This window comes from Metarhizium robertsii (genome assembly GCF_000187425.2).
Source record: "Metarhizium robertsii ARSEF 23 chromosome Unknown MAA_Scf_5, whole genome shotgun sequence".
Taxonomy (NCBI): Eukaryota; Fungi; Ascomycota; class Sordariomycetes; order Hypocreales; family Clavicipitaceae; genus Metarhizium; species Metarhizium robertsii.
This window is the reverse complement of record NW_011942193.1, coordinates 1,811,034-1,834,136: the sequence shown is the minus strand read 5'-3', so window position 1 is coordinate 1,834,136 and position 23,103 is coordinate 1,811,034. Positions and strand designations below refer to the sequence as shown.

At 51.5% G+C, this 23,103-nt stretch overlaps 8 protein-coding genes across 8 annotated transcripts; 3 read left to right on the top strand and 5 right to left on the bottom strand.

The window, feature by feature from the left end:
• Positions 1-641: 641 nt before the first annotated feature.
• MAA_04106 (vacuolar sorting protein) lies at positions 642-5,247 on the bottom strand (the record flags this gene model as incomplete). The annotated part of the gene is made up of 2 exons (XM_007822104.2): positions 642-1,284; positions 1,373-5,247. The coding sequence occupies 2 exons, from the start codon at positions 5,245-5,247 to the stop codon at positions 642-644; spliced, it is 4,518 nt and encodes a 1,505-aa protein (XP_007820295.2).
• A 2,505-nt stretch (positions 5,248-7,752) lies between these two features.
• On the top strand, positions 7,753-9,485 carry MAA_04107 (uncharacterized protein; the record flags this gene model as incomplete). The annotated part of the gene is made up of 2 exons (XM_007822105.1): positions 7,753-8,055; positions 8,157-9,485. 2 exons carry the CDS (start codon positions 7,753-7,755, stop codon positions 9,483-9,485), a joined length of 1,632 nt encoding a protein of 543 aa, XP_007820296.1.
• An 888-nt stretch (positions 9,486-10,373) lies between these two features.
• On the bottom strand, positions 10,374-12,482 carry MAA_04108 (general amino-acid permease GAP1; the record flags this gene model as incomplete). Its single annotated transcript, XM_007822106.2, has 4 exons — positions 10,374-11,436; positions 11,557-11,766; positions 11,844-12,051; positions 12,140-12,482. The coding sequence occupies 4 exons, from the start codon at positions 12,480-12,482 to the stop codon at positions 10,374-10,376; spliced, it is 1,824 nt and encodes a 607-aa protein (XP_007820297.2).
• Positions 12,483-14,642: 2,160 nt separating this feature from the next.
• Positions 14,643-16,881, bottom strand: MAA_04109 (glycoside hydrolase family 47 protein; the record flags this gene model as incomplete). Its single annotated transcript, XM_007822107.2, has 3 exons — positions 14,643-14,837; positions 14,910-16,249; positions 16,329-16,881. The coding sequence occupies 3 exons, from the start codon at positions 16,879-16,881 to the stop codon at positions 14,643-14,645; spliced, it is 2,088 nt and encodes a 695-aa protein (XP_007820298.2).
• A 689-nt stretch (positions 16,882-17,570) lies between these two features.
• MAA_04110 (autophagy-related protein Atg10) lies at positions 17,571-18,187 on the top strand (the record flags this gene model as incomplete). The annotated part of the gene is made up of 2 exons (XM_007822108.2): positions 17,571-17,879; positions 17,939-18,187. 2 exons carry the CDS (start codon positions 17,571-17,573, stop codon positions 18,185-18,187), a joined length of 558 nt encoding a protein of 185 aa, XP_007820299.2.
• A 273-nt stretch (positions 18,188-18,460) lies between these two features.
• On the bottom strand, positions 18,461-19,168 carry MAA_04111 (Nucleotide-binding, alpha-beta plait; the record flags this gene model as incomplete). Its single annotated transcript, XM_007822109.2, has 3 exons — positions 18,461-18,757; positions 18,818-19,034; positions 19,086-19,168. The coding sequence occupies 3 exons, from the start codon at positions 19,166-19,168 to the stop codon at positions 18,461-18,463; spliced, it is 597 nt and encodes a 198-aa protein (XP_007820300.2).
• Positions 19,169-19,534: 366 nt separating this feature from the next.
• Positions 19,535-20,751, top strand: MAA_04112 (actin related protein 2/3 complex subunit; the record flags this gene model as incomplete). The annotated part of the gene is made up of 3 exons (XM_007822110.1): positions 19,535-19,757; positions 19,811-20,635; positions 20,711-20,751. The coding sequence occupies 3 exons, from the start codon at positions 19,535-19,537 to the stop codon at positions 20,749-20,751; spliced, it is 1,089 nt and encodes a 362-aa protein (XP_007820301.1).
• A 243-nt stretch (positions 20,752-20,994) lies between these two features.
• MAA_04113 (uncharacterized protein) lies at positions 20,995-21,606 on the bottom strand (the record flags this gene model as incomplete). The annotated part of the gene is made up of 4 exons (XM_007822111.1): positions 20,995-21,111; positions 21,178-21,381; positions 21,470-21,483; positions 21,564-21,606. 4 exons carry the CDS (start codon positions 21,604-21,606, stop codon positions 20,995-20,997), a joined length of 378 nt encoding a protein of 125 aa, XP_007820302.1.
• Positions 21,607-23,103: the final 1,497 nt, after the last annotated feature.

Genomic DNA, 23,103 nt, shown 5'->3' with positions numbered 1-23,103 from the left:
GCTCTAGCATATTCCTCGAAGAATTAATACCTTGGACTCTGTATCCCAGTGTGTGTAGCTGCTTATCAAGCAAGGTACCAAGGCTGCAGCAAAGCTAAGGCCTTCGAAAAGCACAAAAAAAGGCGAAAATATTCATGAATACCCAATGAGGGACTGGCCGGCAGGCAGATGAGTTGCCAAGTCGTCATCGGTGCTGTAGGCAGGCAACCACCCACCTCTCAAACTGATGATCAAGTTACTTGCCGCTCTTGATGCAGTAAACGCCTTGATTGCTTGCTGTAAATGTCAACTTTCACGACTTTGGGCTTGGCCAGTATAGTCACTAATTTACACATTATATTTGCAATTTAGTCGGGATTAGTAGTTGGAGTTGTCTATTAGCCTCGTAATCAGGTGTTTTCCTCGTCACACTTTTTTTTCAACACTAACTACAGCTATTAAAAGTTAATGCGGCTCGTGACGTAGATCGCACGTGTCAGTTCATCATGCATACATTGTCCAAGATACAAAGAAGCCACGCTAAATAAGACTGGGGAGCCGCGAAGCGGCCATTCCTGGCTTTTTCTGGTAATATACTCGCGGCTCAACGCCGACACTGATTCTTACTGCCCTCCCTTCCCATCCCCCGTCTCTTTTATCTTTCATACCTCGTCATCACTATCGTCCCCTAGCAGCTCCCCTTCGTCATCGTCGACAATGGCATAGTCACCGCGGCCCCGTGCGAAGCTGTCTCTAGTCGTAAACCGTCGATTCCCACTAGAGAACCAGCTTTGTCCGCTACCGCCACGTACCCGGCTGTATGAGCCCGTCGCCGATCGCCAGAGACCGCCGACGAGAAGGGGTAGGGTTGCCACTACTGCCACCACAGCCGATATCGCAATGACGGGGTACTTAACCCATGGGCGGTCGCTGTCAAAACTGGAAGATGTGTCGCCTAGTCGAATCTGGCCGAATTTGCCGTCCCAGTTACGATAAACCCACCAGCCAATGGCCCCCGCCAATGTGAATGGGATCACCACGGCAAAGAATATCGCCGTGCCTGAGGTCCGGTGCTTCCTCTCAAATTCGTCCTCGTGGCCTTCGCACGGATGTTCCTCAGATGCCTTGTCCAGTTCCCTACCGCCTTCACAGGTGGAGAGGGGGATTCGACGGTAACCTGTTGGGTCAAAGTATGAGGTTGCGTTTGGATTTCTGGAGCACCACTCCTTGCCCGACAGAGGTTGGTAGCCCTTAACCAGTCGGCACTGCTGAGAATCAGAATCTTCCAATTCAAAATTGTAGGCGCTAGACACAGATTAGCCCAGTTATCTTAAGTGAGTCTTGAAGGGATGAAGGGGGCAAAAGGAAAATTCGTAGCAGGTTGATGACGTACCACTCGAAGTCCTCTCGTTTACAGGGGCAATTTTTAAACTCCACCAAGCGCTTGAGATTCTCGTTGTTGTAGCATTTGCGATCAGTCTTCTTGCGAAGGTACTTGGATTCATGGCCAAACAGGCAGTTATCGGCTTGTAGTGGGTGTTGAGGTCCCCACAAGGTATAATCCGACTCAGCTGCTGAATCTTTGTTATATTTGCATGGCTTGTCTGCGAGGCCGCTGAAATCGAGGTTAACCGTCATCATCTTGTCCTTGTTGTCTCGGCACCATAAAAGAAAGTTTCGCGAGGTTCCCGATTTAAGCGTCGTAATATCCAATACGGTGACTTCGCTCTCGGAGAACTCCATGTCTTTCCAGGTCTTGCCTTCGTCGGTAGAGTAGGACACAATCTTGGTTTTGACATCATTCTTGCGAGTGGCTCGTTGAACAAGAACCATGATAGATCCTTGATCACCGTACTGCCAAGTCCAGTGTCCCTTCTTTACGTTTGCCCAGGTGATGCCTCCGTCAGTACTCAAGAAGGTATCGGCATCCTTGATGTCACCTAGGCTGGCCCCAACATTGCCAACGCCGAAAATGAATCCCACAGCAGTGTCCGCAGCAAACGTCCGCTGCTTATCGTCGCGCTCCGTATAGTGGTGCAAGTGAAGGGCGCACTTGCTGTCTCCCTTGGCGCTGCTGCAAGAGTACGATTTGCCTTCTACGTCTTTTGCGGGAGGCGGCAGGTATCCCCACTGGGATCCATCGTTGTGCGAAACCTTGGTCTGCAACGTATTCGTCGTCTCCTTCTTGTTGTCTGCGTTGGTAACCACATTGATCAGAGCTACCCCTTCCAACCCGGCAACCTTTTCAAAGTCGACATACATGTCCGCGTCGCTGTTGACATTTGCTGCGCTAACGACATACGATGTGCCATTCGAGTTGCTCTTGATGATCGAGCCATACAGGCGGCCAGCGCCAGCCTCTGAACGAACAAAGAGATTGACGGCATGCGTAGAGCTGTCCAGCACTGTGTAATCGTCGTTATGTCCCTCGTGAAAGTTATGGGGATAGCGTGCCACCTCGAAATTCTTGCCATCCATGCTGGCAACCGCACGTGTGGCGCCAGTCTCAGGATCCTTGCTCGCTAGAAGTATAAACTCGCTCATGGTTGCAAAGTTGATTACCTGCCCATCAAATTTGACTGGCTCATCGTCGAAAAAGTTGTCGCTCGTAATGACGGTGAGGTTAGAATTCATACGCTCTTCGACATTGACAAGGCAAAGAACCTGCTTCTCGTCGCGGAATTTGTATGCAGAGCTGCCGGTAAACTCGCACTTCTCTGCATAACGTCGCAGCGTCTTCCAGTTATCTCCACGATCTCTTGATACAGACACTTCGGGGAAACAGGACTCCTTCCCCCCGACCTTCTCGCAAGTCTCACCCATCCACAATAGCCAGTCCTTCCTATCTGGGTGGAATGCGAAAGGCACTGCGCCGGTCTTTGGCTTTGATGGGGCTTGAAAGGTGTGGAAGGATTGTCCACGGTCAACCGTGTAAATGACTTTCCTGTCGTCAGTTGTGAAGTAAACGACATCATTAAAGTAGTGGTGTGGGAAAATGCCGTGAACATTTTCTCCCTTGAGAACTTGCTTCCACTCCTTGCCATGGTCTTGAGATAGCCAAATTTGGTTCCCATCTGATGCTGGCCACAAAATGACAGTCTCGTCCGTGGAGGTGCTTGCATCACCCTTCTCGAGATATATCTTCTCAAATTTGTCGTGGCTAAAGTCAAAGATTTTCTGCTTCAAAGTAACCTCGCCAGTAGCAGGTGGCTGTGAGGGCTTTGTGTCGCCTTCAGAGCACTTTCGCTCGACCTGGTCGTCCTTTTGTTCACCACTCTTTCTTTTGCATGTGTTGCCGGGAATAAGCCTCCAGCCGGAGGAACCCTTAAACGTGCCATCGGGGTTGTCCTTGCACTCCTCACTGGGCACAGGAATGGGACCCGCCAGGACACACTTGTTGTCCTTGTCCCTCTGGAAATTGTAGTCGCATTCGAAGTCGGCATCGGTACATTCGCAGTCCTCTGTCTTGGGGACGGGGTCCTCGAACGGCTTCTTGATGAAGCAGTCTGCGGATTTCTTGCGGCGAGAATATGTTTGCTTGTGGCCCATGATGCAGCTGGGGTTGCCGTCTTTGTCAACTCTGGCGTGCCAGTCTTCCAAATCCTTGTCCTCACAAGTTCGCTCTTTGAGCCCTTCAAAGTCAATAGCAATCATGTGAAAGGTGCGATCCCTTTCACCCAAAAGCATGAACTTTAGACTGGTGGAATCCTGAGTAGTAATTAACACGTCCGGCTTAATACTGAGATCCTTAGGTAAAGGCACATTCTTCCAGTTATCTCCGTGGTCGAGTGAATATGAAAATTCCTTAATGTCTGGCTTATCTGAGTCCTTGATGGCGATTAAGATTGAACCCGAGTCGCCGAATTCGTACTTGTGAGGCCCATCCAGAGCTTTCTTCCAGGTCGAGCCAGCATTGTCAGAGACGTACAGATTGGCGTCGGTAAACCTTCCCAGAGATTCACCCGTGTTGCCGTTTCCCATAACCAACCCTGGCGCAGGACTGGAGAAGACGCGGCCCATGTTGTCCAGCTCCGTGACCGAATGCAAATGTAGTCTGTCGTCACCAGACTTGATTTCCGAAAATGTTCGGCCATCGTCAAAGGTGATGTGGCTCACGATGATCTTGTCCGTCTTCTCCTTTGCTACTTCTGCACCGTTCTTGACAGTGTTCACAAGAAAGATGCCCTGGATACCAGAGATCTTTTCAAAATCAACATTGCCTTTGGTATTGCGATTAGTGTATGGGATATTCTCGGTGAAGTAGGTGCCATTCGAATTACTGGTAAATAGGACACCCATGGGCCGTGAAGGATGAGAAGTCATGACGTCAACCTGAATGCTGTAGTTTGTGCCTTCCAGGACAGTATATGCGCCTTGGTTGATTCTATGCGAGTGGTCATGACTGTCGTCCTTGGGGAACATGGCTCGGTGCCACTTTTTCGTGTCATCACTTACATACAGGGCCATCTCGTCGCTGTGTGGGGAGGAGGTTGCCACCAGTAGGTACTTCTTCACCACGGCCAAGTTGAGGAACCCGGTGACGCCTTTGTTCATTTCGATGTTTGGTTCAAATTCTTGGATGTGCTTGTCTTGAACAGCAAAGAAATCGTCGGAAATAACAAGCTTCTGTTCTTGCCGAAAGAAAGATATTGAATCTCTAACGATACAGAGCACTCGCGACTTATCCGTTTCGGGTTCGCCAGTGGTAAATTCGGGAGACGACTTGGCCCACCAACACCCTGTCGTGCTGACACGAAGGGCTTGGGTCTTCTTGAAACCATCGGTGGTATACATTGACTGCTCGTCACAAAAGATTCCGTCGCAGTCCATTGCGTTGAATATGATTCGATCGGGATCGCCGGCGTTGAAGACCATGACCTCGGGCTGGAACTTGCTGGGAAGGGCTTTTGTATTGAACCTGGTCCACGTCTCTCCTCGATCTTCAGTTCGGAATTGAGTTTTGCTGGGGGTGATTATATAGGCCCTTTTCTTGTCAAAAGGATGCATAATGAGCTCGAGAACTTTGCCATCAGGAACGGAGTCGACCCGTTTCCATGAGACGCCTGCGTCTGCAGATCGGTAGACATTGCCTTCGATCTTGTCTTCGAATATGACAACGTCGCTGTCCTCAAAGTAGTTGATGTTCAATGGCGGGTTTTCAAACGTATTGACCGTCATCGACGGCTCATCTTTGGCGAGGACAGCTGTCCACAAGAGTGAGGACAGCAGGATGCGCCACGCGGCGGCTGCCTTGCCACCCGGCCTCATCGCGGTGAAGCAGCGGGCGCTGCCAGGATCATCAAATTGTGTCGACGATTGAAGGGAGGTTTTGAAGGTCGTGAGTACGAGCTTTGGGCACAGGAGGATGCTGGGCCTGTCGGATGCGCGCAGATGGTGAGGAGGTGTGTCGTGGACACATGTGCTTGTCTCACGAGCAGCTAGAGCTGGAACCAGACGTCAGCAAGCGAGGCGTTTCACCGTGTTTAACGGTGAAGGCAAGTGTGGCGCGGGCTGACGGGCTGACGGGCGGTGCGGGTCAGGGGCCACTTGGAACCACCAGCCGTGGCTTGTGACTGGTCGACTGGCTGACCCGGCTTAAAATTCAAGCCACAGTTGAAGCCGGATGGGAAGCTGCTCGAAGCTTGAGGAAATGCTGCTTTTTTGAGAGCACTCGTTTCCGCTTGCATCAAGCACGATTGTGGTACTCCGTAGTAGTAGTACACCATTCCGGCTGGGTTCAGCACGCAAGGGCTCCTCAACGCCGCGCATATTTCAAGTTCTCACCGACATGTCGTTTGTGCTGACTTTTGGCTCAACATAGCGAAGCTGAGGCGCATTAGGAAGCATGCAAAACTCGGGGCTTTAGTGTGCCGCATGTGTGCATGTACTAGTACGTAGTACATGCATGTTACACGTGAAACGCGACGGGCACCACCAGGCCAGCAAGCCGTTGTTGTTCTGACTTGCCAGAAATGTCCGACAAAGTTTCCGCATGCATCTCTACGACGCTGATCAACCTTTGGAGATGACAAAAAACAACTAGTATACCGATCCCCGGAAAGCAGAATCACAAGGCTAGCCGGAACAGGATGCCGGCTCAACCGGGGCGAACCATTTAATTACCTATTGGGAGGCAGTTACCTCTTCCTCGTCCCTTGGCTCAAGGGCATGCTGGGATAGCCTGGTCATGGAATGGTGGCATTCAACAGAGTCGGGGCGTCTGGCTGCGTTTGTCGAATCGTCATGCAAGCGTCAAGTCAAACGCAGTAGTACTCTCTGCATGTACAATACACGTTCCGCACTCCATGCCCAGTAGAGGGGATGGTAATAATCTACTAGAATTATCATCCAGGCAAGGGATAGTAGTATACAAAGTCATGTATTGTAAGCTGGCATTGCATCCACCTGTCCGTTAGCATCATTCATGCTCATGCGTCGGGAGATGAAAGACTCGTTTGCCTGCGACTCAGAATGAGTACTCCGTACGGAGTACTTAAGTATGTACAGTGGGTGTACCTGCATGAAACACATGGGGGACGGTGGGTACCAAAGGGCCTTCATACCAAGTACTCGTCGTACGGAGTAGATACTACTAGTACATAAGTACTCCGGTCATATGCATGTAATATCTGTTCGCGATCCACGTGCCCGGTCCTGTCGACATTGAAGCTAATGAGCGCAGATGTGACCGTTCCTGACTGTCTAGCGCTGTACTGGAATATCAATTGACACTGCGCGTCTATTACGAAGTCCGCTTGTGCAATGTACATACAACACTGTGTCGGTGGACTGTTTGGCTTCTGGCGGATTATTGCTACTAATAAGTACTTTAGGTACTTAGTACATGCAGCACTTGACGTACAAGACCTCAAAAGGTAATAAACGCGTCTCAGCGCGGTCGGCGCCGTGGCAACGCCCACTGTGTTTGTTGACCAGGTCAAATCAGTCAAATCCCCCTTTTTCCAAATGCCATCAATTGATCATCCCTCTTCAAGTTGTACTAGCGGAAGCTTCTGATTTCTAACCCCAGCATTGCATTGCTCCTTGGCTCGTGGCACCTCCCTGCACTGCCCTGCTGGTCCCTGCCGGTCCCTGTTGTCGCCTCACGCCCCTGTCTGTCCCCTTGCCGCCTCAACCAGACCCGTCCTCCAATTTTCCAGCGCCGTCACTTGCTCCTTCCCCGGATAGACGAATGTGACGCAGACGCGCCGTCGGCCACAAAGACTCCAGGACTGACTACGGAGTACGCAATAACGAGTATTTGCCCATCCAACCCGGTGCAGCAAAAGTGAGCAACGTGAGAGAAGCTACCACTGTTGCATGTACATCCGGCCCCTCGCCAAGGTCACGACTTGACGCCTCGACGCCCCAGTCGTCGCCGTGTCACGGTCCCCTGCTTCGAAAAGTTGTGGCTCCTCGCCGACGCAAAAGCCAGGCCTGGTCATATTAGTATTCTGAATTTGCTTCGCCCATCCCGCTCTCTCTTATCAATTTGCGCTCTCTTGTGGCCGGCTCTTCCTCCTCCTTCTACATCTTCGCCGTCCCTCCTTTTTGTGAAACCGTCAACCGCCAACCGCCAGCCGGAGCCGAAACAACAGCCACAGATACCTACTCAGGATACTAATAGACACCTTGCCTTTCTGCCCCGCTGTTCGACGTTCCTGCCCCTCGCAATCGACAAAAACAAACAAAACGCCGGCGCTTCCTCCGCCTCACCTCATCTTCAACCTCAAACACGCCTTGATCCCACGCGTCCATCGAGCCAGATACACCATGGCTTCTGTGTACAAGCAGTTTTTGGCTTCTCCCAGCTCCTCTCTCCTGGCTGACAAGGCCTCGCTGCACTATGTCACCACTACGACGTCCGTCTTTGGTGCTACCGAGATCATTAAGCACCTCAACACGCTCCAGAAGCAGGTCAAGGTCAAGAAGCAGGAGTTCCTGAATATTGTCGACGGACAAACCGTCATTGTCGCCGAAGTCGATACGGCTCTGGAGTTCCAAACTAGTGGTGGCGCTTACCTGCCCGGCCTGGACGACAACTTCCTGTCTGATCGTGTTGCCTATCTGTCCATTGTGAGTTCACAGCTTTGGTTTCACGCTTAATAGTTAGCCGGCACCGGCCTGGCTTAGCACCATGGGGGAATTGGCTTCCAATTAACACTTGCCATGTCTAGATTCACATTGTAACACTCGACGAGGAGGGCAAGATTCTTCAAATCCGTCAACAATGGGACCAGGGTTCCTTACTCAAGCAGATGGAAATCATCGGCAAGACTGGTCGCAATTGGCCTATTCGGGATAGCAGAGAGCAACTCACTTTGATCCAGTCCTGCCTCAAGTCAACTGGCGCAGCCCCAACGCGGCCCGAAAGCCACAACGATGTCGTGATCCGATCCCGCTGCAGTTCCAACAACGCCATGCGCGACCCCCATGCATCTCTGCAACTGTTTGGAAATCGAGAGGAGCTTGAAGCTGCTGAGTCCGAGACTGTCGTGTCACCTTATGCAGGTCACCGTAAAGGACAGCGGTCTTTTGCTGATGTCTTGGGTGACGATCCTACTGGTGAGCATTACGGAGAAAACCACCATCGATCAGCCTCGCCGAGCAAGGCTGGACAGGGCAAGAATGTTCAGCCTATGCGCATCTTTGAGGGCCAAGAGCATATTGAGGAGGAAGAGGAGGAGACGCCCAAGACCACCAAGAACAAATACATCAAGCCTAATCCTCAAAGGTATAGCCACTTCGACTTTGCCGATGGATCCGATCCCCAGGACAAACCTCAGCCTGGTGTCTCATTCGAGAATCGTCCGAAATCGAAGCATGATAGCCAGTGGGATTTCCAAGACTTCACCACCCCCCACAAAACTCAGCCCACCAAACAGTACCGAGCACAGGATGTTCGTCACTGGGACACTGAGGCTAGCAATATGGAAGATGATTCAGCTCACCAGATTGGGAAAGCTCGCCGTGATGCCGAAACCCATTTTGAGCTTCAGGATGATGGCGAGAAGCTGCCACATCAAGAGCGCGCAAACACCCGCCCTAGAGGTTCAATGCACAATGACGGCCTCGGCTTGTACAAGAACAAACTGTTTGATCAGGAAGGCGCTACGCCGGAGCCCAAGCGTGCTCTCGGTAACATTACCAACTTGAAGGGCCGTGGCAATGATTTTGATCCCCACTTCGCCATGACTGACGAATCGCCTGCTCCTGGGTCCTCGCGCAATCACCACATTCCAGAGGGAAGGATGAAGGCTGTTAAAATGATGGACGCCAATTGGTCTTCTTACGATAAATCACCGACTGCCCAAAAGGAAAATAAACGAGGCGAGGCCCGATTCTTGGAAGACAACAAGATCAACATTGCTGGTGATGGTATGGGAGGCCGAAAGGGTACCAACCGCGACTGGCTTTATGGTGGTGGTGGTGACGATGACACCCCGAAACCTACATCACGAAAGACCAACCCCGGTGCCGCTCAAAAGAGCTTCTGGGACTTCTGAGATGCTGAAGCAAAAAGGTATTTCCGAGAAAGACGCCAGAAGATTACAGACAGAGGATCAGGATTGTTCAACAAGGTGGTCTTGTACTTGTTGCGCGAAGGTTGTACGGGGAGTTTGTGTTGGTATGACGACTTATACGCCTAAATGGCTCATGATTCATGAGAGCCTTTTCTTTACCACTCTGCTGAATTTGTTTCCTAGTTTGTTATCTATCCCCGTTGTGTTGGACATGCACTCAATCCACGGAAATTGAGCCACTATCTGCCCTTTTCAAACACATTCTACCATAACATGTTTTTTTTTTGTCTTTTGTTATCATACACCGTCTCGGGCATCACGACAGCCGTGGACAAGGACGAGGGGTAAAGCTTGTATGTTTCGGGCACATAATGTACTTAACCGTATTGTACAAGACTATCAAGATGCTGCTGCTGCTGATGTTTGTCCTGTGCAGTGTCAGTTCAAGTTTTTCCGCTTACATGTAACTTACATGCATGTTGTGCTACTTGTGACATAAATATAAGCCTGTCAGTCACGATGCAAGTAAATCAAATGCAAGTGTTTTTTGGGTCTCTCGGTCATTCACTTGCCCTGTTGCTCCTTCATTTACCCGTCAGCGACTAAGTGAAAGAGCCCCATTGACTTTAGTTGCCAGCGGGTATGTTTATATCCTTGACCATATATACAATCGGTGATGCGTATACCTGGTATAACAACATAATAATAACACTTGCCGCCCATATATCATAATGTCCAACGCCACCCAGGCCAGAATCAAAATGCCCGCACAAGAGATCGCTAAATTCAAAATCTACATCCCACCCACTTAGAAGACAAAAATTACCGGCTACATGGATCTGTGGGCCGCCTCACAATGCCCAGAGACGTCTAACACATGAACTTGTAAAACTTCTTCCATTGAGGCCACGAAGCTCTTTCCTCTTGCTCCTGCGCAATCAAAATGGGCAGATTGAAATCTCTCCTGCCGGTATCGACATCCATGTCGCAAACCCTGACAAAGCTGGTTCTGAAGTACAGCTTGTGGAGGATGTAGAAGAGCAAGACGATGGGCACGCCCATGAACTTGAGGAAGAAGTTCCGAGTGACCTCGCCGGCGGTCATGGCCTGCCATCCGATGGGGAAGGCGCCGACCCAGAACTGGGCAATGAGGACGAGGACATTAAGGCTGAAGCCAACGTAGGAGCCGATGACGCCGACTTGGGAGTTGTACGCCATTTCGCTGAGGCGGCGGCCGCGGGAGGCCCAGGCGCGGCGGAAGCGGATGTGGCAGAAGCAAATGGACGTCCATGTGAAGACGGTGGAGAGGCCGGAGATGGCGAGCAGCCAGTCGAACACGCTAGACTGCTCCCTGAGGTCGGCTAGGAAGGCGAGGAGGCCGAGGAGGGCGGCGACGAGGATGGCGACGAGGGGCCGGCCGCGTCTGTCGACGTAGCCGAGGATAGCGGGGGCCTGTTGGAGGTTGGCGAGGGCAGCGAGGGTTCGCGAGGAGCCAAAGACGGCAGAGTTGCCGACGGACAGGACGGCGACGAGGATGACGGCGTTCATGACTGAGGGAAGGACTTCGATGCCGGCTTCTTCGATGGCGATGACAAAGGGGGATGCCTTGGCGTCGGCTTTGCTGTCGCCGCCTATGAGGCGGGGGTCGTTGTACGGGACCAGGAGGCCGACAAGCGTCAGGGCCACGATGTAGAAGAGTGTGATCCGCCAAAAGACCTGTTTGATCGCTGTGGGGAGGGATTTGCGCGGGTTGGCTGTCTCGGCGGCTGCGAGACCCACGAGTTCGGTGCCTGTGAAGGCGAACGCCGCGGTGACGAAGACGCTGCAGAGACCCTTGAAGCCGTTGTTAAAGGCGCCTGGATTTTGCCAGAACTCGCCGCCAATGTAGCCTCTGTCTGGTGTTCCGCCGCAGTTGAGGACAATGCCGAGAAGACTGCAGATGTTTATGTGTTAGTCACACGTCTGACTAGGGAATGGCGTATTTGTACAAGCCTGGAGATAGAGGAGAGAGTATGTGGCTGTAACAAGTAGAACTAAGCAGGGTGAGTCGTACATGAAACCGATGACGGCAATAACTTTGATAATGGAGAAGGTAAACTCGGCTTCACCGTAGCCCTTGACACCAAAGAGGTTAATCATTAAAATTATAACAAGAAATATGCTGACGAAAACGGCCTTTGGTAGCGTCTCGCCCCAGTAACTTATTGTCAGAGACGCAGCTATGATTTCGAGTGGCAAGACGGTGAGCCATTGCACTGCATAGCTACAGAACGGGAGCGATTAGCACAATACACACCATCGGTCATGGGGGCCAGCAGACGGGTTGTGGTGCAAACTCACTTCCAGCCCATGGCAAATCCCCATGAGGGGTCCAGAAAACGTGTTGCCCACGACGAGAAGGACCCAGCAATCGGAAACAACACGGCCAGCTCACCAAGAGCCTGGCAAGTGCAATAGAGCATAATTCCAACGATGCTGAATGCGATAAGTAATGAAGCTGGACCCCCGGAGTGTAGGGCAGCGCCCGAAGCGACAAAGAGACCAGTACCTATACGACGCCACCAAAGTTAGAACAACCCGTATACTATCAAGTAGCTTGGGAAAAAATTATAAAGAAAAGAATCCAGTAGGCATACCTATGGAACCTCCTATGGCAATCATCTGCAAATGCCTCCCTTTGAGCTTCCTCGCCAACCCGGTATTTGCGGACTCGAGCGCCGCCAGGCGCAAGTCGTAGTAATGGTTCCCATATCGGCGTTGGCTAGCATGGCTATTGACTTGACTAAGGTGGTCGTTCGTGAAGAACGGAAGGCTGGTGTCCCTCTTGAAGCCATCGAGGAAGCGTTGGAAGCGGGGCGGCGGTTGGTTGTCGTAGTATTCTGGCTCGCGCATGCTGTGGGAACTGCCGTGCGTAAAGGACTCTTCTTTGGCTTTGAAATTATGGACAGTGTTCAGCTCAATATCTCGCGGCGGTGCCATCCTCAATGGTGCGTTGGAATCTGCGTTTGGCGGGACGCAGGCTCGGCGGCGGGATGACGACACCAACCAGCCCGCCAGCGACGGCAGAGTCGATATCAAGGTTGGTAAATACGTCGAATGTTGGCTGTTGAAGACTTCAATGGCTAGGGAACTATTCAGGCATGGTGCCGGAGCGGCAGCTTATTATATTGTTGAGAGTCGAAGCTGGTCCCGTTGACCATAGTCAAGACGTCGACAGCTTGACGACGCTCGGCGGTCAATATCGGTGCGGTCCACGAACGGTCAAGTCACAGCTGCTGGCGCCAATAGCACATGCCGCCACCCTCGGACCGGGCGCGATGTCGGTTATATCAATGCCAGAACGCAATGGAATCTCTTGGAGGTTCAAGATGTGTGCGTCACTGCGGGAGCAGAAGAGCTGTTGTATGTGAGAGGAGCGGATTGCCGTTGGGGAAAGATGGGCGGCAGGCCGGCTTGACTGCGTACTTTAAGATGGCCGGGCGTCTCCCAACTAGTAATCTGCTGGCGTTGTAAACAGGCTCTAGCGCCGGAAGGAAGCCATGCCTGCCACATGCAGAGATATCAACATTGAAAGAATGGTCGGGCTGTGTGTGGGTGCGGTGGATCAAGCCTCCGTCTGCTTCAATGTTGCTGTGTGGTTCTTGGCCAGGCAGCTTCGATTCTTGTGTTGGGCGGCGTTCCTCCACATGCAGACATCCAAGGATGTCCAAGGATGGGCGCCAACACATGTAACTGACTGGTGGCTCGGGTCCAGGTTGCCAGGGTTTGGCAGGTTGATATCGTGGTGCACCTCAAGGATTATCGTGATTGATTGATGATGGACCGACGCCGAACGAGTGCTAGCCTCGATGTCCCGAATGCAACATGCAACGGCGACGTGCGGAGCAGGCTGGTTCCGAAGGTAACTTGACGTTGCGTTCAACTTGTTCTTGTTTCACCAGAGCATTCAAGGTTCTTTGTCTATGTCAATACTTCACCCGTGGCTTACTGCACCCTGTTTTGGTGTTTTGCACCAAGTCTGTACCAGCATTGGAATACGGAGTGTGCACTATCGTAAAGCGACTTGGCGTCTGGTCTGTCATGATGACCAGCGCATCAATCTGTTACAGCGGCGTCCGCAATAACGCCACTCAGCCGCAGTCCCTTCCAGGTTCAATCGCACAGACCAGTTAACAACTTCTGTCCCCTCCCCTGGCCTGGCTAGGCGCTGAGGTCTTGGCAACGCGGAGAGAGTAAGCCGTCAGCGGCTAGACCTGGGCGGCGCATGAATATGGGCTGCCGTAAACCCCAGCGATGGCTTCCTCGATTGGACCAGCTTCAACTTGTCGTGTCCAACGCAACTCAGAGCCTCTGGCATCATTACGCCATATTCCGTACATAACATGCATTTTATGTATGTATGTATGTACGGCTTTGGCAGCAAGGGCTGCGCGCCCACCGCCTCATCATCTCCAGTCTTGGTTGCAACAACCGATTACTTGTTAGTTACCAGCCCCCTGCTCGCCAACCATCTGCGTCGACTTAAACATCTTGGCGCCCCCTTTCCGCAAATTGTTCTCCAAACCACATCAATGCTCCCTTCTAGTTCCAAGTAGTACGGAGCAAGTACTAGTAATAGAATAGTACCAACAAAATTTGTTGTGAAGTGTTATCGGGACTTGCAAGCCATATCAATACAATTCACCGCTCTCAGGACCTCTGGTGGCTGGATGAACCCCACGACCGACGCCACGCCTGAACAGCCTTGGGAGAATGAATCGCGTGCCGTGTGACAGGAACAAGTGCCAGCGCCATGATTAGCCATTGTGTAGTAGGTAGTCGGCATTTACACTGGAGGCCCCAGGGAAAATAGGGGAGTGTCACCGCCTCATTTCAACGCGCCGAAGAAAAAGCATTGTGGCTGCCGCCCAGATATTGATGTACAGCAGCAAACACGCCCGTCACCCTACTTGGCTTCGTGATATCAGTGAACCCATCGTACATTTCTTTACTTTCATTACAACAATAGATTTATAGTTTAACAACGAAAAAACATGTATATATATGACAGAGATGACAGCTCACTAGTTAGTTAAAGCTGAACACTACCGCCGCCGATAGATGCAAACATACGTCAGTTCAACTCCACTACCCAGGGATTTATGAAGATACAGTCCCCGTCTTTCCAATAATATTGCCATTGGCATCCCGAGGTTTGCGCTTCCATCCAGTTGAGAAGAGCCTGCCCAAGTCGAATCGAGGGAACGGATGTGCCTCGGTATTGATGACGACCTTGTCCAGGGGTAACAAGTCGTTCGGCGAGAATAGGAGGTACAGGTATTTCAAGGTTTCAGCCTGCAGATAGATGTCAGCAATCTGTTCCAAGTCATATGCAGCCGCGTACATCCACGGCACGTTTAGACTTACCAGCCAGAAACTTTCCATATTATCCTTTGTCACGGGTGGAATCGTATTGGCATTGCTCAAACTGGTAAAGCCGCCCTCGTTCTCAACAGCTGTGTAGTTGACAAACGACTCAAACATCTCCCACCCCCATTCACGGTATCTAACATCGCCCGTGATTCTCCACATGTAAAACAGGCTCTCCACAGTCTCTGGTCGTTGCAAATTGTGTACGTCGTTCGGCTGGACTTGGAAATCTTGTCGCCAGGTGGCTTGAGGGTCAGGGTCGAACTCGGCTGGCGGGTGATGTGGTGCCGATTCTGGCAGGGGCGGATCCGCGATTTTGAAGTATGTGATCTCGGCCGCCAGTCCGGTGGCCATGACCTTATACATGCCCCAGCACGTCTGCATCAACTCCCGAGCGAGTTTCATTTCGTCTTCCTTCTTCTTATTCCAGGAAGGAAGCTTGCGCGCCTCCGCTTCCGTAAGTCCCCCGGTAGCACCTAGGGCTATAGTTCCAGGCATAAAGCATACAAGGTGGTCCATCTTGGGTGACAGGTAGCCGTCTAATCCACTTGGTCGTTCCCCAATGATGGTATAGCCAGTCGGTTCCGTGTACGTGATGAGGTGCTTGCGAACACCTTCGAGAGCTTCGTCCCACATTTGTTCATATACAGGTTCCTGCTTGTTCGTCTGAAGGTACTGCTTGATCAGGTACTCATAGTACGAATCACCCCGGCTTCCCAGGCGAATATTCGAGCCTCGGAATTCTCCAGTCGTGGCGTAGATGTAGATAGGGACCAGGCCAGCCTTGGGGTTGTTATCGTCAACAACTTCCATAACCTTCTCAGCCTTTTCCCAGAAGTTAGTTTCGCCAGTCAGCTTTGCAAGGTATTTAAATTCGAGTTGAACAGTGGTTGCTTCAGCAGTGGAAGAGGCGCCGCCATCTGCATGCGAGGGAAGGCCTTGCATCTTGCCAAGGTTTACACTAGCATAAGGAACACCAGATTCGGATTCGAATGCAGCCATCAGCCGGTCAGCCAAATCTTTGGCTTTTTCCAAGTAGAGATCCTCGCCCGGCTTCCCGTGGTCGTCGTCCTTCACAGGTGCCAGATTAGGGTATTCGTTGGAAATATAGTGAGCGGATAAGAGACCGCCGAGCATGCGAATCGTGGTTTCAAACGTATTAACATCCTGGTCTTGGTCCCAAGTCAATGAATTCGCCAGCCATTCGCGAGCATGCTCTACTCGGGATGTCAAGTTCATCAACATCATCGTGTCCAGTGAATCAATTATAATCCAACCCAATCCTTTGGAGGCCATATTCTTCCCCGTTTTCGAAACTGGGTGATACTCGTCGTAGCCTGAAGCAAAAAAAAAATCCCAGTTAGCAAACACAGCAGCGCATAAACGAAAAACTAAAGGGAACCAGTAGAATTGTACCCCAAGCATAGCGCGAATACGTATCCCAGCTTAACTCGAACGCTTCGACAACACTCTGCCGTCTTGCATCCCAATTAGCAGCCTTGTTGATCTTGGACATGCCCAGCCATGCCCATGTAGATGTCGACGTCGAGGACCGCTTCTCGTCATTGCCGCCAAAGAACCCAGTCAACCAGAGAAACGTCAACGAAGCAAGCGCAATTGTGCTTAGTACTCGTTTTCTTCGCCACCATCGCTTCCTCCCGTACCCGTACGGCTTATCTTTATACATTGGCAACGAATCGTCCTCGAAGTAATGTGACACCTTCCTCTGGACGCCGTTTATAAAACCATGCGACGCATCCCCTTTGCCTCGAGATAGCGCTACCCAGGCTCTGTCCTCTAGGTCTCGATGCGGCGCTCCAAAGTTGGGAACATTCTTCGGGATATGGAAGGACATGTCGAGGGCCGCAGCGCCGACATGCGCTGCTGTTGTTGTGATGTGTTGGACTGTCTGGAAGGCTGTGGCTTTAAAGGCGTTCTTGCGGTGGATGTCAAATGGATCGCGGATCATTGGGCCGGCTGGCTCATCTCGTGCAGCGCGGAGGAAACCACGCAATCGCCGTGAGAATCTGGACCGCAAGCAAGCTCTAGAGCCAAAGCTAGTGCTATTTGTGCCGTCGACAACAGCCCGGTTCGACGATGCGGGAGTATATTGTCCTTCGCAATGGCGACACGTTGCAAATTAATCGTGGTGAACGACTAAATGCAAGTTGATGGGCGACGAGTCGACGACGGGGCGACCCAACCAGCAGGGGGGACCCCTAGAAAAGGACAGAGAGTGTCGAGTAGGTGACCTGACCAGACCTGACCAGTCCCGACCATTTCTCGTTAGTTGGTGGTTGCATGTGGGCCACTTTTCTCCCGAGGTCGCCCCTCTGCAAACCCCGATGTTGGTGTCCTGGTGGCATAAGATTTCAGTACTTGTGAACAAATCAACCTATCTCCCCGACTTATTTGCGCTTCACTCTCATGGCATTTAAAATGCGGCCATGTCTTTAATTTAGCTATTTACAAGCCATAGGAAAGGGATCATGAAGACACAAGGAAACCTAGCTGACAGGTATTTGCTAGACGTGTGCTACGGAGTATTCCTTCTCAAGGCACAGGACTGTTCTTGCCCTAATACTCAACTATCCAAAGTTAGCCCTCGTTCGTGATAACGGAGGCAATCGAGCCGCCCTTCTTCTCACAGACAAAGACATGGATATTGAAAACTATCCATTCATCAATCCGGAGGAATTTGCAGAAGCTTGTCATCATCTTGACAGTCAATACTGCCGTGCAACCTTGGGTCCGCTGAGAAAGCGATGGAAGCTCAAAGTGTGCACAGCTCTCGACCTGGCTTTTTCCACCGAATTGGGATATACTACATATATTCAGATTGTTCGTCCACTAGAAATACCGGGCGACCTGGATTTGAATCTGGACAGCTTTACAATATCCCCTTCTCCCACAACCCATGACATTCCGACAGCAGACGATAAAATGATTGACGATGAATCGGACGAGGTATGTGGTTGTTACTATTGGTATGTAGCTGTAATATCATATGCTCACGATTATGCTAGGCCGCCATCGTCAAACCGACATCTCAAGCCACAGAGACCGTGACTTATGAAATTCATCGTCATCCCACATATAGGGTTCCATGCCTTTGGTTTAGTCTCCACGGCCTTCCCCCACATGAACCTGCCTTCAATATTGACACCGTATTTCGCCGTCTCGTCCCCGATGAGTACAAAGAGGGCCTCCGAGGGCTTGGTGGAATTGGTGGCATCTCCGCAGATGTGAGTTTTTCGAATACTTCAAGTCTTTGATTGGACTCATTAGACTCATACATGTTGTTCGCTATAGCACCACCCTGTTACAGGAGTCCCCGCCTTCTTTGTTCATCCATGCTTGCTTGGAGATGCCATATCCAGCTTCAAGTGCTCCAGACAGAACTACTTGATGGTTTGGCTCGGCTTGGTTGGAGGATGTGTAGGCCTGTGGATACCCAAAGAAATGGCTATTCAATGAAACGTCGGTGTGTCTTGAGCGGGACACTGTGTTGTCGGCTTACAATATTGTTCGTCTCAGGCACCTGAAGCTCATTCGTCGTCACTGTCCTCCTCCATTGCCACGTCACTTTCGCTATCCTCGCCTTCATCCTCGTCTTCTCGTCCTCGCTTTTGGCCGCGACTTTCTGGCGTACCAGCGTCGTTCATGACCTGGTCAACAGCAGCAGGTGGTTTCGCAGGAGCAACGGATCCCGGTGGTGGCGCGTTGAAAATGCTTTGCTGAAGTTGTGTTTGTTCGACCACTGCGGCTCCCGATGCACTGGGCATCTTGAAAGTTCCATCCAATTTGGAAACAAAGTGCGACTTCGACTTGGCATATTGGATTTTCTAGGATTTGGACTCTCCTGTCAGTGTCCAGGTTCTCAAAGGAATTTAAATGGCACTCACAAGCTGCCGGCCCAAAAATTCTTGTCCCTCCAAGGACCTCATAGCTTGAGTAGCTGTTTGTACATCCCGGTAGACAATATGTGCTTGCCCTCGCATGGACATCGTTTTCAGAGCAACGACATCTAGAACTGGCCCGTACGTCGAAAAGAGAAGGTAAAGGGCAGTTCGAAGATCGGCTTTTTGGATTTTTGAAGACGGAAGATTCGTTACATATAGCCTAAAAGGGTCAGATGGAGGCTTGAGGGGTGCAGCGACCGTATTCACTCACGTCTGGTTGGGCGGGATGGGCTGAACTTTGGCAGGCAGGGAAGCGTTCGGCACCAAACCCCGAGTAGGGACGGCTGTAGCCATGGTGACTCAATTGCTGCGGTACTCTGATAAAAATATGCGTGCACAATGATTCTACATATATTCTCGTGGGAGGTGACTCAATAGGTGGGATCTGGTCGTTCGCGGCGGTCGCAGGTGCAAGAAATAATGCTGAAAAACGTAAGTTTTCGTGCCTCGCGATGTTGCGGTGGTCTGCGACCAGCTATGGGTGGTCCGAGCTCCACCTAGTGGGTACGTACCCTCACCATACGTAAGACGTACTCGCAGACTCAGAGGTTCACCCCGCCATCATCGTCGCCAAGTTCATCAACGTTTACTTTTACAACTAGATTTCCTTGACCTGCGGTAGTAGAGAGCTACTCCTATCGCCAAAGACAACTCATCAGTATGGCGGATCCCGAGGTTCACCACTTGTTCCATAACCCCATCGCGGACCACTCGTTCTCGGCTGACCATGGCACTCTGGCTGTGGCCCGAGACTCGTATGTCGAGCTGTACGGCAGAGTGGGCAACGCTTTTAAGCTCAAGGATGAGCTGAAGGGCCACGATAAGACTGTCACTAGTGTGGACATCGCTCCTCATAGCGGTCGCATTGTTACCTGCTCTCAGGGTAAGAGCTCTACCTGGCATCTCACATTTGTATTTCCAGCTAACAGAGGATAGACCGGAACGCCTTGGTTTGGGAGCCGTCTCCCACGGGGTACAAACCTACTCTCGTCCTTCTCCGAATCAGTCGAGCCGCCACCTTCGTTCGATGGTCCCCGTCTGAAACCAAGTTCGCCGTTGGGTCCGGTGACCGGGTCATCGCCATCTGCTACTTCGAAGAGGAGAATGACTGGTGGGTATCCAAGCACCTAAAGAAGCCCATCCGCAGCACTATAACGAGTGTTGCATGGCACCCAAACTCAGTACTCCTTGCCGCCGGTTCAACCGATGCCCATGCCAGAGTCTTCTCTAGCTTTATCAAAGGGGTCGACGCCAAGCCTGAACCCAGTGTCTGGGGCGAGAGACTTCCTTTCAACACCGTCTGCGGAGAGTTCTTGAACAACTCTGCTGGTTGGGTGCACTCTGTTGCATTCTCCCTAAGCGGCGACAGCCTTGCTTTTGCCGCTCACGACAGTAGTGTTACCGTTGTCTATCCCTCTGGCCCTGAACAGCCGCCCCGCGCCGTTCTCACCGTCTCGACACAGCTTTTGCCATTCAAGAGTTTGATCTGGAAGAGCGAAGATGAAATAATCGCAGCCGGTTACGACTGCGAGGCTTTCCGCTTCAAGGGTGGCGAATCAGGCTGGCAGCTTGCGGGTCCCGTTGAGCCCAAGGGCCGTGATGCCGGGGCTCAGCGTGAGGAGTCTGCGCTCAACATGTTCAGACAGATGGATCTCAAGGGCAAAGTCAAGGATGACACGCAACTGAAAACCATCCACCAGAATACGGTTACTACCCTCCGTCCGTTTGAGTCCTCTGGTGGCCGAGTCACCAAGTTTAGTTGTGCGTATATCCCATCGCATGTGACGTGCCTCGTTCCCTCATTCATCTTATCTAAATAGCTAACAATTATTACAGCGAGCGGTGTCGATGGACGTATCGTGATTTGGAATGCTTAAAAATAGATGCATATAGGAGCTAGACTATGTCTTGTAAATAAGAATTAACAGTCATTGGCCCATGTCTCGTTAGCTGTAGAGAACTATGCAACGCAAACAGACGATATCAAGACAATTAGACCCCGATGCTTGTCACGACTATCGATGATGAAACATTTATACTATGGACCAGGTTGATATACTTTTACAGTTTTGATTTGCTCTGGCCGGGCCTAGCTACATGCTATCTACCTCAACGCACGCTTAAGGGAGGGCGATAGCCTCAATCTCGACATCAACGTTCTTAGGGAGGGTCTTGACGGCGACGCAGCTGCGAGCAGGCTTGTGTGCGAACCATTTCTCGTAGACAGAGTTCATCTCCTATTGTGAAGGGTCAGCTCTAAATCACAGCCAAGTAGAACAGGTAGGTAGAAATGAGGTACGTACGGCGAAATGGGCCATATCAGAGATGAAGATGTTGCACTTGACAACCTTGGCGATGGAAGAACCAGCCTCCTTCAGGACGGCCTCGAGGTTCTGGCAGCACTGCTTGGTCTTGTCGGCGATGGAGCCCTCAACCAAGGTGCCCTCAGCAGTGAGGGGAATCTGGCCGGAGCAGTAGATGGCCGAGGGGGTCTTGATGGCCTGGGACTACGTGGGGAAAGTTTCGTTAGTATTCGCGCAAGCGCGGGGTGTATTTTTTATTTCCCCCGTCTCCCATTGACGGGCCAGGACTCACGTAAGGGCCGACAGCTAATTTCGTAAGAGCTTATCAGTACAATCGGAGCCGAATCGGAGGAGGGACAGAGCACACAGCTCTCTGGGATACTTACGGAAAGGGGCGTCCTTTGTGAAAACAATCTGTTGGTCCGCCATTGTTGATTTGGCACGAGGAAGAACTGAGATTGGTGTGAACTTTGATCCTGCTACTGCCGCTCGTCGAGCAGATGTGGTGATGCTCCCAATGGAGGATCGCGGGGCAAGCCGAGCAACGATCGACGACATACCTATGCAGAAGAACGAGAGCCGTTGCGCGTAAGTAAGGGTGGTTTCTCTTTTGACAGGGGCTGATGTATCCTACAGAAAGTGTGTTTTGAAAGTGAAAAGGGCGCGCGATGGGGGACGGGGGATGAGGGTTTACAAATAGGAAATAGGACAACTCGACTAACTTCTATCTCGAGCGGACGGAGGACATCTGGGAGCTCCTGGTGTCTCCGGCATCCGGCGTCCTTCACCCCGCGGCGGGGCAGCAAAGCTGGCGGGTTTTGGCGGCCTAGCTAATCAATTGGTGTGGCGGATGGTCCACATGTGCGCATCGCGGCCCAGCCTGGACGTGCACCTGGGTAATTCGTTACGTACAATGTACGTGGTGTTTACTCGGTATGGCTGGGCCAATGGTAGTTTGCAAACTCCCCAGGGTGGACGGGGAGATGGCCAGGAGGCCCAAGACGGCGGTCTTGTCGATTTGTTCGGAGCGCACCGGAGAGTCGGGGAGTTTGGTGCTGAGTGTGGTGTGGAATGTGGCATGGGGATGGGGGATGGCGAATGCTGTTCATGGCTATCAGGGTGTCTAGATGGGTGAAAACACTAGCAGAAATATTTCCCAGATGGCATCATTTTGAAAAGATCAATTATCATAAAGCTTCTGATCTGGGGCATCCAAGCATTCAAGATCAGAGTACAGAAACTGGCTCGGCTGCTTCAACCGTTGACACTTTAGCACGGAGGGTCCCTCCCTAGAGAAAGGGACTAGAGGGGCTTGTTTTTTCAGCGTTGAGGCGAATAGCTGTTTCTTAATATCTCCAAGTACAAATTCCGCAAATACTTAAATGTATTCAATGGTTGCATCTTTCCAATGTTAGACAAACTTACCTTAGACTCGACTTGGAATGCCGTAAACCGACTTGGCCAAAACGTGTCTCCCATCCCGAGAGAAACGGGAGCTGCAATATGCAGGGGCAAAGACAAATACCATCATTAGCGTTTAGTTCCCTCGTAAATCTCATCGATAGCCTAGACCCAGATATTTGGTCAGGGTGTTCCAAAGATAACTGATCCATCAAGCAAGGGCTGAACAGGAGACAGTTCCTGGATTGTGGGCCGAACTGGTGCCGTCTGAGCCAATCGTCTGCCTGCCCTGCCCTGGTCCGTAAACGTAGGCCGTCCAGCGCTGGGAGCTGCTGGACTTGGCCACATTGACACGTTGTGTCGAAGGTTTTGTCTCCTGGCTCCAGCTTCATCATTCGTTTCTTGGCAAGGAGGGAGGCCAACCCTTTGCATCTCCAACTCAAGCCTTCAACACACATACTTGCGTGTCTTGATTTGGCGGTTCTGTTCTTTCAGTTCGTTTCTCCTTGTCCTTTTCCTTTTTGT